At 34.1% G+C, this 13,992-nt stretch overlaps 1 protein-coding gene across 1 annotated transcript in view; it reads right to left on the reverse strand.

The window, feature by feature from the left end:
- Nucleotides 1-13,992, reverse strand: part of LOC118184394 (uncharacterized) — a 42,735-nt gene that overhangs the window by 8,887 nt on the left and 19,856 nt on the right. Inside the window, exons 3-4 of the mRNA XM_035354058.2 lie at nt 12,087-12,229; nt 7,387-7,519 (exon numbers count right to left, since the gene is read on the reverse strand). Coding sequence (XP_035209949.1) covers nt 7,387-7,519; nt 12,087-12,229 — 276 coding nt within the window. The remainder of the gene's footprint in view (nt 1-7,386; nt 7,520-12,086; nt 12,230-13,992) is intronic.

The raw sequence follows: 13,992 nt of genomic DNA on the forward strand, positions 1-13,992 counted from the left end.
TTACATAACGAAGTTAAAAATGCATGGTCTTTGGAAAATTTATATTATTTTATTTCTTTATTCTTGTTTCATACTACAGAACTTTTAACTGACTAATCTTCATTCTAGAAATATGAAGGACTCAAGTTCTCATATCCGAAATTTACCTAACTTACTCTCAATGAATGATTGGTTTTTATGCCCCAACACAACAAACCCCCACACAGCCGAATCTCAGAGGAAATCATCCATAAACTTATCCTTGATAACTCAAGTATAATTCTTGCGGGCGACCTCAGCGCTAAGCATATTGACAGGGGATGCCCCAGCTCAAACCCAAAAGGTAGCGTTCTCCACCATTTTACCCAGAACCACCCAGTTGCACTCTATGCACCGTAGAAAGCAAACTACAAACTAAATAACATCAAGCAATGTCCGGATATTCTCGGCCTCATCTTATCCAATACCTCCATGGCACTAGAAACGTAGGTAGATCTGTCCTCTGATTATATCTCGATCGTGACTTTTCTAGATCTCCCTCAGCCTGAAAAAATAATAGTCGCTGTTCTATGGACTGGAAGTTATTTTATAACCTGTTAAAAACTAACCCGCAAAAATCAAGGTTTTTAGCACCTCTGAACAAATCTACATTGCAATTAAGGTTTTCACCAAAGGATAATGCATGCGCACTGTTAATCAATAAACAGAAATTTCATAAATTTCCACTGGAATTTCGAGAAACTTTGAAGCTAAGAAATCACTTACGAAAGAAATTGGCAGTGAACTTGGGATCTGGAGGTCAAAAAGGAAGTTAATAAACGTGATAAAATCATCAAGAAAATGATCGCTAAACACAGACTTGAAAGCTGGGAAGACAAAATTACCAGTTTAGAAACCATGGATGTTTCCTTCTGGAAATTAATTAGATGACTTAAGCAGAAATCTTCTAATAACAGACCATTACGGTCTGAAAATCATATAGCTTACTCGAACGCAGGAATAGTTCATGTTTTCGCTACTACTCAGAAGATCAATTTCCACTCAGTGCGACCCCCTCTTCATCGATGAACTTTTGTGTGGAAACTTGGCTCAACACAGCAACGGTCAAAAGGTGCATTACACTCACTACCCCTACATAAGAAGATGACATTGTGAATACCCTTAATTCCAAAAAAAACGTCAGGCATTAACATCACCAACCAAATGATAAAAAATCTTTCCAACAACTGTACAAGGAAAATAACCAGCTTTCTCAGCGCATATCTCGCTAACTCGAAATGTCGTGCATTGTCTTCAGCATTACCAAAACTGCAAAGACTATTATTTCGCAAATTACACCTTTTCAGGTACGCCGGGAAGCGCCCGTGTCCAGTAATTATTTGATTGTAATCAAAAGCACATATCATTCTCACATTTTTAGAAACTTCAAACTTCAACAAATAATCTTTCCCTTTTCCCGAAATGTTTTATTTCTCTTTCCAGCAATCATAATATAAACCCTTGATTTTACCAATAATAATCCTTTTTTATGCCTGAATATCAAACGCACCCCTGGCATTACCCATAGCAGCCTCATTGGCCAGTATGTTGGCCCTCTCGTTGCCTATAACAGCAATACGGGCTTTCACCCAGTTAATTTTCACTTTATGTAATTTTTCAACTTTAACAAGGAGATCTTTTATACATGAGACCAAAATATTAGTGTTTTAAGCATCTGCTAGTGCTTCCCAACTAGATGATGCGTCTGTATATACATTTATATATGTTTTCAGAGTCAAGTTTTCATAAATCCATTTAAGAGCAAATATGGCAGCAGTTAATTCGGCTTGAAATACGAAACTGTAAGGTTCAGGTCTAACTTTTCCATAGTCTATATCTCAACCAAACAAGTAAAATACATAAGCTGCACCAATTCCATTGTCGTAATCCGAACCGTTAGTAAATATATCCAATTCTCCTACGCAAACATTTGGTCTGTGATATTCTACTGCTTTTCTTAATAAGCCTGAGGAATATCGGCCGATCAGTCTCCTATCAGGACTTGGTAAAACGTATGAAAAGATCATCTGCTACAAGATTAGCCAATGACTCGACCTCTTTAAGACAAAACAGTTTCAAGACAAAAGTTTCGATTACGCAGGAACCTGTAAACGACTAAACAACTTGTAAGAATAATCGAATTTGGAGGCACAGCACTGCGTGGCAAATATACAAATTTATTCAACTAAAATTAGATAGAGGCATTATTAAGATAATTTTATCCTTGCTCAAGGAAAGACATTTCAGTGCCCCAAGGATCGATCTTCGGACCAATCCTCTACTTGTTCTATGTGCATGATTTTCCGAATCCTGAAGCAAACCCAAATTCATTTCTAGTATGTTACGCGGATGACACCACTGTTGCAGTTAAGTCCGCAAATCCAAAACATGCACAGACTGCAATCGAAAGCAAATGACATAGAATTTTGATGATTTTGGTGTCAGCCTGGCGTATTGCCGTCAATGCAGCAAAGTCACAATTATTGTTCACTGATAGAAGTAAATCGTGAAAATATGCGAATATTGAAATCAAACTGTTCAATGAAAAAATGTTCCAAAGGTCAGAACTGTAAAGTGTTTATGAATACTCCTAAATCGAACTCTCATATGGTCTTACCATATTGCTCAAGTAAAATGCAAAGTGAATTCGATCATACGTAGTCTATACCCACTGCTCGGTAAATTCTCAACTTTATGCTTGAAATGCAAGAGGCACATCTATGTTTCAGTGATCAGACCAGTAATCACATATATCTCTCTTATATGAGCAACACTCACCCCTAACCAGATGAAAAAAATACACACGCTTCAAAACAGAGTGTTTCGCATAATCACAGATGCTCACTTTGTGGTGAGCACAGATATCCTATATGCGGACGTTAAAATTCCCCCTATGAAAGACACCATCATCAATGAAAACGTTTTTCAAAAAGCAATGACATGTCATACAGCTAACTATGCAAATACCTTCAACTACGAAATACTAGAATAAGACAGATTAACTGACCCTTTATTACTCACCTTTAAGTGATGACAACTTTATGACCTAATCCTAAGAAATGTGTAAGCATGAAAGGACTCTATATTGTTTCATGTAAATATTGTACATAGTGTACATATTGTATTTATTTTACATATTGTATATAGCTTTTCTTCTTCATTTCATTATTGTATCTACTCAGTTTTGGGTATTTTCTTTAGCAATTGTTTGATTATATTTCAATGTAAAAAACAAGCTGAGAGACTTTCTTGAACGAACGAACGCTAAAATCAAAAGCGAGTTCTCTCAAGGCTTTTTTTTTTTTTTTTTTTTTTTTTGTCTTGAGACAAGCAAGATCTTCGAATTGGCTTACGCTGTGAAATGATCGCCACCTTGGCTCTTTCTCGAACGAGTCAAGATAAAGGGGAACCAATCAGTAAGCTTTCTTAAGCGGAACTTTAGACTGGTGCACGGACTCACGTAACAAACGGTTACCCTCTCTATCTCTTCTATGTCACCATTCAACCGCACTCGCGGATACACTCACACCATGGACTAAGCAAAATAATGTGCCGTAAAATCAGCAGCGCGAGATGATTCTGCATTAATTCACTACTGGTACTGGTATTGGTTGATGTAACAGCGGGCACCCAATGTTTAGCCATTGAGAATGCAGATGTAAACCAACTTCACTAACTATTTAGACCGGAATATACCGCTCAGCAGTGTCGAAAACACCGCTCACTTCTCAACTTGATAAAAGCGCGCATGACTGTATTTTTACCATTATGTTGTATTTTACGTGTTTATAAGCATAGAAAAAATTTTAGCATCTCTTATCAAAAGAAATGGAAACAATGATTAACAGATAAACTATTTGGTACACCATTTGAAGGCTTTCCGAGAGCTATGATTGGGTGAAAAGGCCTCTTTCTTTTACCATAATTCACACTAAATAAGTATATTCATTGTCACCTGAAAATAATAACTAACCGCTTTTTCTTTAAAAACGTAGTACTACTCTCTCTCTATGTTTTTTTTGCCGAATGCATAATATGAAGAGTTACTTCTTGCAAAAATATAAGCTACTTGAAGGTAACATTACTTGATAACTGCATGCGATTTTAGGTTGTAGTAATATTTATAAACCAACCTCTACTGAAGTGATGTTTCGAATCTTGAAAATCTTAAAGAACAGCCTAGCACAACATATTAGGAGTACTGAATATTTCTTAACATGTATTGCATTCTGTCATGCCACCCTGTTGGCATAGTGGCAATGAAGCCAGCTGCCATAGCCTTAGGCTGCGATTCAAATTATGGAGAAAACATGGATGTCTGTAAGTACAAAATATCTTTGTGGATGGGGTGCTTAAAATACTATCGAACAGCCAAACGACTCAAGTGGCTGATAAAAGAGATGGGTGAGACATCCTGGGATCCGTTACCCAGGGATCTCCTACAGAACCAGTGTGGAGCCAAGTTAATTCGTACTTCGCTCATAAAGCTTTTAAGATTTAATACAGCTACAAACGTAATGCTTGCCTCCTTTTTCCAATATAAAATTCATGGATTTCATCTAATGTTACTGTCAAACAAGTGAAATAAGTGATGACAGCATTCTGTCGTTGAATACCTTGTGCATTAATGAAATTTTTTAAAACACTGTTTTTGCATAATGATTTCAATCTTTCTGATCTTTGTTCTTATGAGACAAATTACTTTATTTTATTTCGATTTTTGATCAATAAATGGTGTCCCGATTTTCGATTTGTATAGAACTGTCGTGTGTAACTATCAGGGTACTGCAAGGGTACTGTGTCTGTCCGGTCTGGGGCAATGCTATATATTAAATAATCTTAAAGGTTACTCTTGGGGGACTGGGACTCCCGGAATCGCCTCCGGAGTATGAGTACATAATAACCATGAATGCGCTACTTTTGCATAGAGCTGGGTGTCTCTCACTCTGGCGCACTGCGAATATAGCGTAATAAAAGATAACAGTTCATACCATACAACAGCGAAAGTATCCATTCATGATATGTACGAAACTCGCGTTGCAAGATGGAGCCTAAAATTAGGTTAACACTAGGATAGCTAACAAGCACAGGTGACACGACTAATCAATGTAATTCGCAGGGAGACACTGTTAAGGAGACAGCTTCATGTGCACTTTCCAGGCGCTTCAGGAAAACAAAATAAATACTATGAAATTAATTTAACGGATAAGAAGTAAAAAGCAAAACCAAAATCTGAAATTTAGGATTAACGGATAAGAAGTAAAAAGCAAAATCAAAATCTGAAATTTAGGAATTACATTTGAACATATATTTTATCTAAATTGAATTTCCTAGCTGTTCTAATAGACGACGTTTGGTTATTCCTTGGAATTACACATTTGACAGTCTTCTCGTTCATTCTCGACTCTTCAATAATTCCTGAAATCCTCTCGAGGCTGCTCTAAAATTAGCTCCACATAAACACAGATGGCTAGTCGATTTGGAGTCGACTCAATGTGAATGTTCATAGCAATAACATCGTGATTTTTTTAGCGATTCTTCCTAGAGTTTTCTGTGCTTTTGATTTCTTTGTGATGCTTAGTTGTGAAGCTAGTAAAAGTACAAATAATTAACTGCACAAAATCTCAACTTCTAAATAGCAGACTCTATATTAATGTGTGACTAAGGTAGGAAGCCACCATTAATCCCCTCTGTTCCATATTAAGTAACATATTTGTCTCGAGGAAAGGCATTGACAACTTTGACGAAATTGCAGGAACTAGGTACAAGATTTAATGAACTATAAGACCATATCGGCGACGGTTTAAAGTAATAGTAATGATGTATTATCCAAAAGTTTTAACAACTGAATATGAATGAATCTGTCAAAGCTAGAGAGAAAAGTTTGTTTAATTTCTCTGCAAACACATTCCTCGTAATGCAGCATATGTGCATTATCGAGGCAGGTATGTCAAACTCAGTACCTTAAGTGGGCCGAATAGTTATCAATTAACAATAATACGGGCCGCAAACGGGGAAGAAAGCCATTTTCATACTACTTAATTACACCCTTAAAAATGAGTTAATGTATGAAATTTTATGTAATACTGTAGTTCTTTAAAAACTAAAAGAAGCATAAGGAAATCAGAGTAACAGAGACATACCTATTGTTTCTTTTCCGCTACATGACATTATTCCTTTTCATAAGTTGTTCATATGCTAATATGTATTACTGAGCATGGAACTTATGTAGAATACAAATTTGCAGCTTTCTGGAAACCACACATAAATCATATCCGTAAAATTCGAGGGATACTTAAATTTTCCTTAATTTACTTTGAAGTCTCTGTACTTTTGCTTTAGAGTGGAGATTTCTGTTAATTCCATCTGTGAATTGGCTGAGAAAATTAAGTATATTGTGAAAATATGTTTATAAACAGATCATCTCAATAATCTTTTTCAATACTCGAGGTTGTATGCACTCCTCGAATTAGGTGGAATTCCAATATTTATTAATATATCACAATTATGACTTTTAATTACTTTCTTGGAGGTAACCAAGGGTCTCAAAATGGATTCAAGGACTTCATCCGGCCTACGGGTTACGAGTCTGCTCTAAGAGGAAAATAAAACGTGAAATTTCAAATAGGCTTCATAACTCGTTACACGTGAAATCTGCAAATTCTTAATGCGTGTGATTTCAGGGTGGCCTGTATACTGAAGAAAAGGAGTTAAGTTCAAAATGAGAGGGTCATTTTGGAATAAAAATCAGCAAAATACCGCTTATTTACGACATTTGGGGGAAGTTAAGGATTTTACGGCCAAAGTTATAGCTTGAAAAAAGGAAAATAATTTTATTTCTTTAAAATAAAATACAAAATACTCCTTTTATACAAACTAATACACGAAATAATTTTTATTTACCTAAACAATATACTCCATTTTATTTAATCTAAGTTACTGAAATTGTTGACTTCTTCAAAATTGGTGTGTTTTAGTTTTATATATCATTTGCATCAACGAGAATCCTAAAAACCCATCAGTAAATCGCTAAGATATTTAATTTCACTTAACCAGAGAAGAAGAACAAGAAATCCTAGAATTTTAGATTTTAAGTTATCTGGAGTCGGTATAATTGAAGTTGCACAACATTTATTTGTCTTACTAGGAAAGCATATTTTCTGTATAACGAAGCTGGCTTTATAACATCGATTGAATCGTAACACGTTATCACAAGCTAGTTTTTATATCATTAATTAACTCAATTGCTGACAGCAACATTTACGTATCACCAATTAAATTAGTATATCACAATTAATATATCACCAATTAATATTAGCAAATACAATTCCATTGCTTTGTAAATCTGTAGTCGTAAACTAAACATACCAGCATCTCTTTCTGTTTTCTTCTTCAGACCAGTTTCCACTTGGGGACCACCGCTTAGGAATGTTATATTTAAGGGTGCAGTTGTTGAGACGCTCTTCTTCGTTACTTCTACAAACTGTGTACGATACGAAACCTGAAAATTTGCAAATCCATACTGTAAACTTTACATTCATCACTAAAATATTTTTGAAATATTAAAAACTATGAAAAATTTAAAAATCCGGTAAATCATAAAATATTCATTTCAATTCTTTAATAAAAAGCCTATGCCTACCGCTGTTATCTAGTAAAAAGAAAATTTTTGCTATTAAAAGAAATGAAAACTCAATTAAAAAGAATTTCAGTTGTAAAAAGCTTGTTTTTCTCAACAACAATATTATACAAGTAGAAAAATATCAGTATATTAATAAAATTCACTACCATTGGAATAGAATTAAAAAGGCATACCCAGACACACACGCACACACATACACGCATTGATAAAAAAACAAGGAAAACGGATTTCAAAAGGACTTTCAAGCTGAATTTTTTAACGCTAATGCTTCTGAGATTGTTAAATAAATTCAAATAAAATAAATTAATACTCTTCAGGAACTTCTGTTTATTAAACAAAGACCAAATAAAATGTGAAAACTATTTGAAATTAAAGGGGACTTGTTAAATTGTCAAACCTTAAAGTATGTATATTGCAGTGAAAGGTATTATAGAAGCTCTTTTCGTGTTACCCGATGTGATTGCAGGAATGACTTCGAATTTAGCACACCCTGCCGAAAGCTGAATTTGAATTTATTCATTCGACTACATCATACTACATCATTATCTTTTGTCTTTACTTCATTCCCTAATTTGGTTTTAGATTTCATACATTTCACACCAGTATTCACACTTAAACTTTTGACAATTCATGTTTAAATTTCAAATAGTTTTCGTATTTTATTTGCTCATGGTTTATTGTGAGGTTTATCTATTTATTTTTAATTAATTGTTCATTTAAAGTGAAAAGCCTCTCCTATCACTCCCGTTTCACCCACGCTTTTCATGCCAGAATGTAAATGAGATAACGAGAGTTTATTGAGATTAAGGTAGAATGAAGTGCTATTTAAACAAGAGTTTCGGAATTTATTTTTGAAGCGTGTCTGCCTAGTCTAGGCCCACGGTGTGCTGTGATTATTCGCGACTTACGTTAGCGCGTTCTTGCCTTTAAGGCTTGTCTTGACGACTACTTTAGACCAAAGCTCTTCCTGCGCCTTAAAGTACTCTGTGAGCCGTTAGGCTAACCTACACACATAATTTTATGATTAAATAAAGGGTCTTATACACCCTTCTTTTGATCTCCGTTTAGTTTCACAAGGTTAGAAGATAATTCTTCAAAAGACCTTTTTTAAACGTTTATGTTCCCTAAGCTTCATAGACTATAAAATCAAATTAGTATTCCTGGATAGTATTATTTTCAATTTGTGCTCGAATTCCGAAACACCTCTCAAACTTTAAAATGACGTATATCACTTACCTCTTGTTGTACGGGAGTCAAACTAGTAGTGTTTTTTATAACAATTAAAACATTTTTATTAGATATGCAAGTAATGAGTAACTGATCGCAATATATCTGAAACTCAACTGAGTATTGTGAAACTTAAGAGGTGAATATAAGTTAGAAATTTATCACCTTTTTAATTAATATCTTATTATCCTTTTAATTATTAGAGTCGTACGAAAATAGCGAGGGTCGAAATGGCTTCCCACGAATTTTTGGAATCCGAGGTTACCACACTCGAAGTTCAAATCCCCTCCGTTCCGGAGGAGATAATGGTAAACACAAACAAACAGACACACACGCACATATTTTAAGCGGTGAATATAAGTTAGAAATTTATCACCTTTTTAATTAATATCTCATTATCCTTTTAATTATTAGAGTCGTACGAAGATAGCGAGGGTCGAAATGGCTTCCCACGAATTTTTGGAATCCGAGGTTACCACTCTCGAAGTTCAAATCCCCTCCGTTCCGGAGGAGATAATGGTAAAAACAAACAAACAGACACACACGCACATATTTTAATAGTATAGATAATAAATATAAATTTTCAGTAAATACAAAATAGGTATTGAATGAATGTATAAAATGCTAGATTTTCCAGTTTTAACAAAATTGGTTTTTTAAGTTTAAAAAGGCCGAAACGTGAGTATCTGTATCATTTGAAATATTTTTTGTAGTTAGAAGTATATGTTTACGGAAAATCGACAGGGAAAATGAAAATCGCATAAGAACTTTTATGGACACGGTGTATAACAATTGAAAAGAAATATCTACAAGTATAAATTTTAAAGCAAGCAATACGCTATAGGTGAAGATAAGAGAGTGAACATACTATTAATGGTCGGAGATGACAGGAATTTTAAGCTTTTTGTGAAATGCTAGTAGTATATTTAAAACATTTTTTCTTGATAATTACTGCTTTACATGCAACTGGCTGCTGCAGTTCTGTTTCAATACGAGTATTGCAGAACGTTTTACAAATAATGCTGAAATTATTACTTGCCTTGTAAATTTTGGTGATTGTAAATTTGGACTTAAGTTCAGAAATTTTTTCTTTTATTTTTCGTCAATTACGCTTTTCATTAAAATCTGTAACTCAATTAACATCAAATTTAATCTTTGTTTAAATTAAACTTTTCCATTCTAAAACAGTTGCAAATGGCTGACTAAGCTTCTAGATTGACTTCAAAATGAAATCATCAATGGTTTTCTCAATGCTTTAGCAGAAAGTCTTTTGAAAATTGGTAACTGGTCTAAATTTGGTTCGTCACTTCATTTCTTGCCGTATGGATATTTAGATATCCAGTAAGAATGTGTTGATGGTGATAATGTAAATATGAGAGATATTGCATATCTCCCATATTTATATTTTATTAGGACTCAAAAGCAGCATTTAAGTGAAGGGCGAAAATGAGGGATAACTGGTTGACTCGAGGAGGAGACAAACACAGGTGGTCACCCATGATTATAAGTATCATTCAAAGTATTTTATCAAGAACTTGAAGTCAGTTAATAGACTGAGTTAATGAGGGGCCTCTGGTTGCAGAGTAACAACTTCATCCAAGGACCGTTTTCTGTCACTGTCGGTTCGAAGAAACAGTGAAATGTCTACAAGAGAGTAAGGTTAGACCACCAGGCTGCCACAGAAACTCCAGTCAGCCGTTTTGCAATTGTACGGTGTTTTATTCGTGTAGATAGACTTCATACAACTTCACATGTCTCACTCACTTCATCCTCCATTAGGTTCCGTTTAATGTGATGTTGTCGTCTGTTGAATGGAGCCAAGAAAGAATGGGACCGTGTACTGTTTACTGACGAGTCGAGATATAGACTAAACTGGGACTGGTAGATGTGTTTTGATCTGGAGAGGCCGAATTTTGCTTTCCTTTGTTTATGAAAGATCCGACTTCCACAAAGCTGGTTCCTACTGTAATCAACAAGAATGGCTGCAGCACTCCGCATATCTTTGATGCAGCTTCTGTAAACGATCACAGATATGCAGACGAAGTCTTGAAACCCCATGTAAGGCCACTTCGGCGGCCGGTTTACTCAACGCTTTTGCTTATAAATGACAATACTAGCCCAACATCGTGTCGAACATCTCTAGGGCCGGAAACACACATTCGAGAAATCGAACATTCAAATTATATTGCTTGATATCACTTGAATCGATTGGCTAGATTACTCAACAGATTTATGTGTGAGATGTCATTAGACTCCGAATTGCAACGCGCCAAATGCCTCCCTGGACCTTTCCGTGGTCTGAAAAGTGTATTATTTTATTAGAGATGTGCAGTTCCACAAATCTTTGCAATAGTGGGAATTTGCATGAAATTAAGAAGTAAAATTTATATTTCTACCAGCGATTACCATACATCACATTAAAGAAAGATTTATAGCAAAACAGAATTGGTCATTTTTAAATTTCCATGAATTTGACTTATTATTAGTTGAATTAATATTACAAAATTAATCAACTTAAAATCATAACAATTTATGTTTAACAATATTTTGTACAAATTGTTAATAAAAATATGTAATATTATTTCTGTTAATACCTGATTAATTTTAACGAGGTTAATATTTGTCCTTCCTGTAAAAAGATTTCGTGATGCTTGGGCAACAATGAATGTCATAAATCGCCAGATATGACTTTTGTAATATATAGAATTACTGGCAAGAATTGGTAAAATATGTTGCTCCTTGTTCAACAAAAAAGATAAGTCCCATTTAAGTTTAAAATAACAAAATCTGTATCGAAAACAATCAATAGTGACAGTTTATAAAAAATTCCATCCATTCAAAGGATTTTATTTTCGTTTCGGTAGACTTAAATATTCTAAATTTTGATTTTTCTCCAAAATAGTTATAAGGTACTTTTTCCGCCTTCTTGATGTAGTGGATAGCACGCTCGGCGTGTATCGTTCGAGTTCCGGCGAGGGCATAACTCATTTTTCATTTCTTCTTCTTCGAAATAACCTGGTGTCTCTACATAGTTATTTGAGACTTCACCAAGCATATCTAAGAATTATTATTTACTTCCGGCTGAGACGCAACTACCTCATAATTAGCAGTAAGACATAGGCTCTTGTATCAATAACGTAATAATTATTATAAGATTTAAATATAATTTCTCATTAAGTTAATAACCTATGATACTTACCCTTGCGATTAGCTGAATTTTTATCGCATATTTCTTCCAATAATAGTATTTTCGCTCTCTGATCTTCACGTATAGCATACTGCTTGCTTTTGGAGCAAGGATAGATGTTTTTTTCAAAGCATTCCATCATTCTTGGCTCCTCTCTAGAGAGCAAATAAGCAAATTAAAAACTTAATATTAAAAGAAAAAATTTAAGTCTTGCAAGTATTAAAATTTATACTTGCATATATTTGTTTTCAATTGTTATACACCGTGTCCATAAAAGTTCTTATGCGATTTTCATTTTCCCTGTCGGATGACCGTAAACATATACTTCTAACCGCAAAAAATATTTCAAATGATGCAGATACTCATATTTCGGCCTTTTTAAACTTAAAAAACCAATTTTGTTAAAACTGGGAAATCTAACATTTTATACATTCCTTCAATCCTATATTTTATTTACTGAAAGTTTATATTTCTTATCTATATCTATACAATTAAAATCTGTGCGCGTCTGTCTGTTTGTTTGTTTTTGGTATTACCTCTTCCAGGAACGGCGGGGAGTTAAATTTCGAGAATGGTACTTCCCTCCTCCCCGGATTCCAAAAATTCGTGGGAAGCCTTTTCGACCATTCTCATCTCCGTACGACGTTAATAATTAAAGATCTATCTCTTTAATTATTAACGTCGTACGATAATAAGGCATTAATTAAAAACTCCGAAAACGCTAATTTTCGACCTCGTTTTTTCTAATGGCAACATTCTCGCACCCTAGAGATAAAAGTCTGCTTTATTTCGAGAAGTGTTGCCACTGCTAACTTTCAAATCGTAAAGTTTGTTAATAAAAAATTTCTAAGTTTTACAATATATGAAATAAAAATAGCTTTTCCAAACTTTAAATATATTATTCCAGATTCCAGAAATTCGTGGGAAGCCATTTCGCCTGTTCCCATCTCCGTACGATTTTAATCAATCGAGATATTAATTAAAAACTTTGGAAACACTAGTTTTCGCTCTCATTTTTCCGAATGGCAAGAGTCTCTCGCGTTGGAAATAAAAATGCTTTATCTCGAAAAGTTTTGCTACTACTCGTGTTCAAATCGTTGAATTGGTTAATAAATTTTTTTTTAATTTTACAAAATATGAAATAAAAATAGCGTTGCCAAACATTAGATATATTATTATATAAGATCATATTCTGACATTGACGAAAGCACGCGATTGCATGTGACGTCACTATATGTCGAAAATTGTTCGTTAATGTCAGCATTTTGAATAAATAGCTGCTGTTGGCAACTTTTTTGCTTCAGGTTAATATAACTGATATGACATATTATTGCCACGTTAATTCTTTTATTAATATTGAGGAAATGTTGTTATATTACACCATGGACCTTATAAGAAATAGACAACCCAGTGGGCGGGGCGCGCGTCACCGACATGTCGGTAAGAAAGAGTAGGGACGATCTGGTTTACAACATTGAAACCTATGGCGTTTGTATCACATAACTCTTTTTAATTATTAAATGTGATACGTTGTGTAGTGAAGATATTATGAAAGCCACAGTTTTTTCCAAATAGGATTTAATATATCTCATTAAAGTACTTTTTACTGCATTTCGCGCATTTTTTTCACGCGTAATTCTTGTACCAACTTCTTTACTTTGGTAAAACGGTAAAAACTTTAAGCACAAAATTTATGAACTTAATTTTGCGTAAAAATAAAGTAAAATTAAATAAGATTGATAGTACGTTATGCTTTGAAATAAATAAGGTAAAATTAAACAAAGTCTGATAATTTTTTTTTTAATTTAATGAAAATTTTCAGGCAGTGATTTTCTAAACTATAATAACATTACAAAACTATCATATTTATTTGATTATATGATCATTAAATTGGTAACATTAAAGTGGATTAGTTATT

This window comes from Stegodyphus dumicola, chromosome 6, assembly GCF_044657685.1.
Source record: "Stegodyphus dumicola isolate Sdum_Otavi_A_Nest chromosome 6, ASM4465768v1".
Taxonomy (NCBI): Eukaryota; Metazoa; Arthropoda; class Arachnida; order Araneae; family Eresidae; genus Stegodyphus; species Stegodyphus dumicola.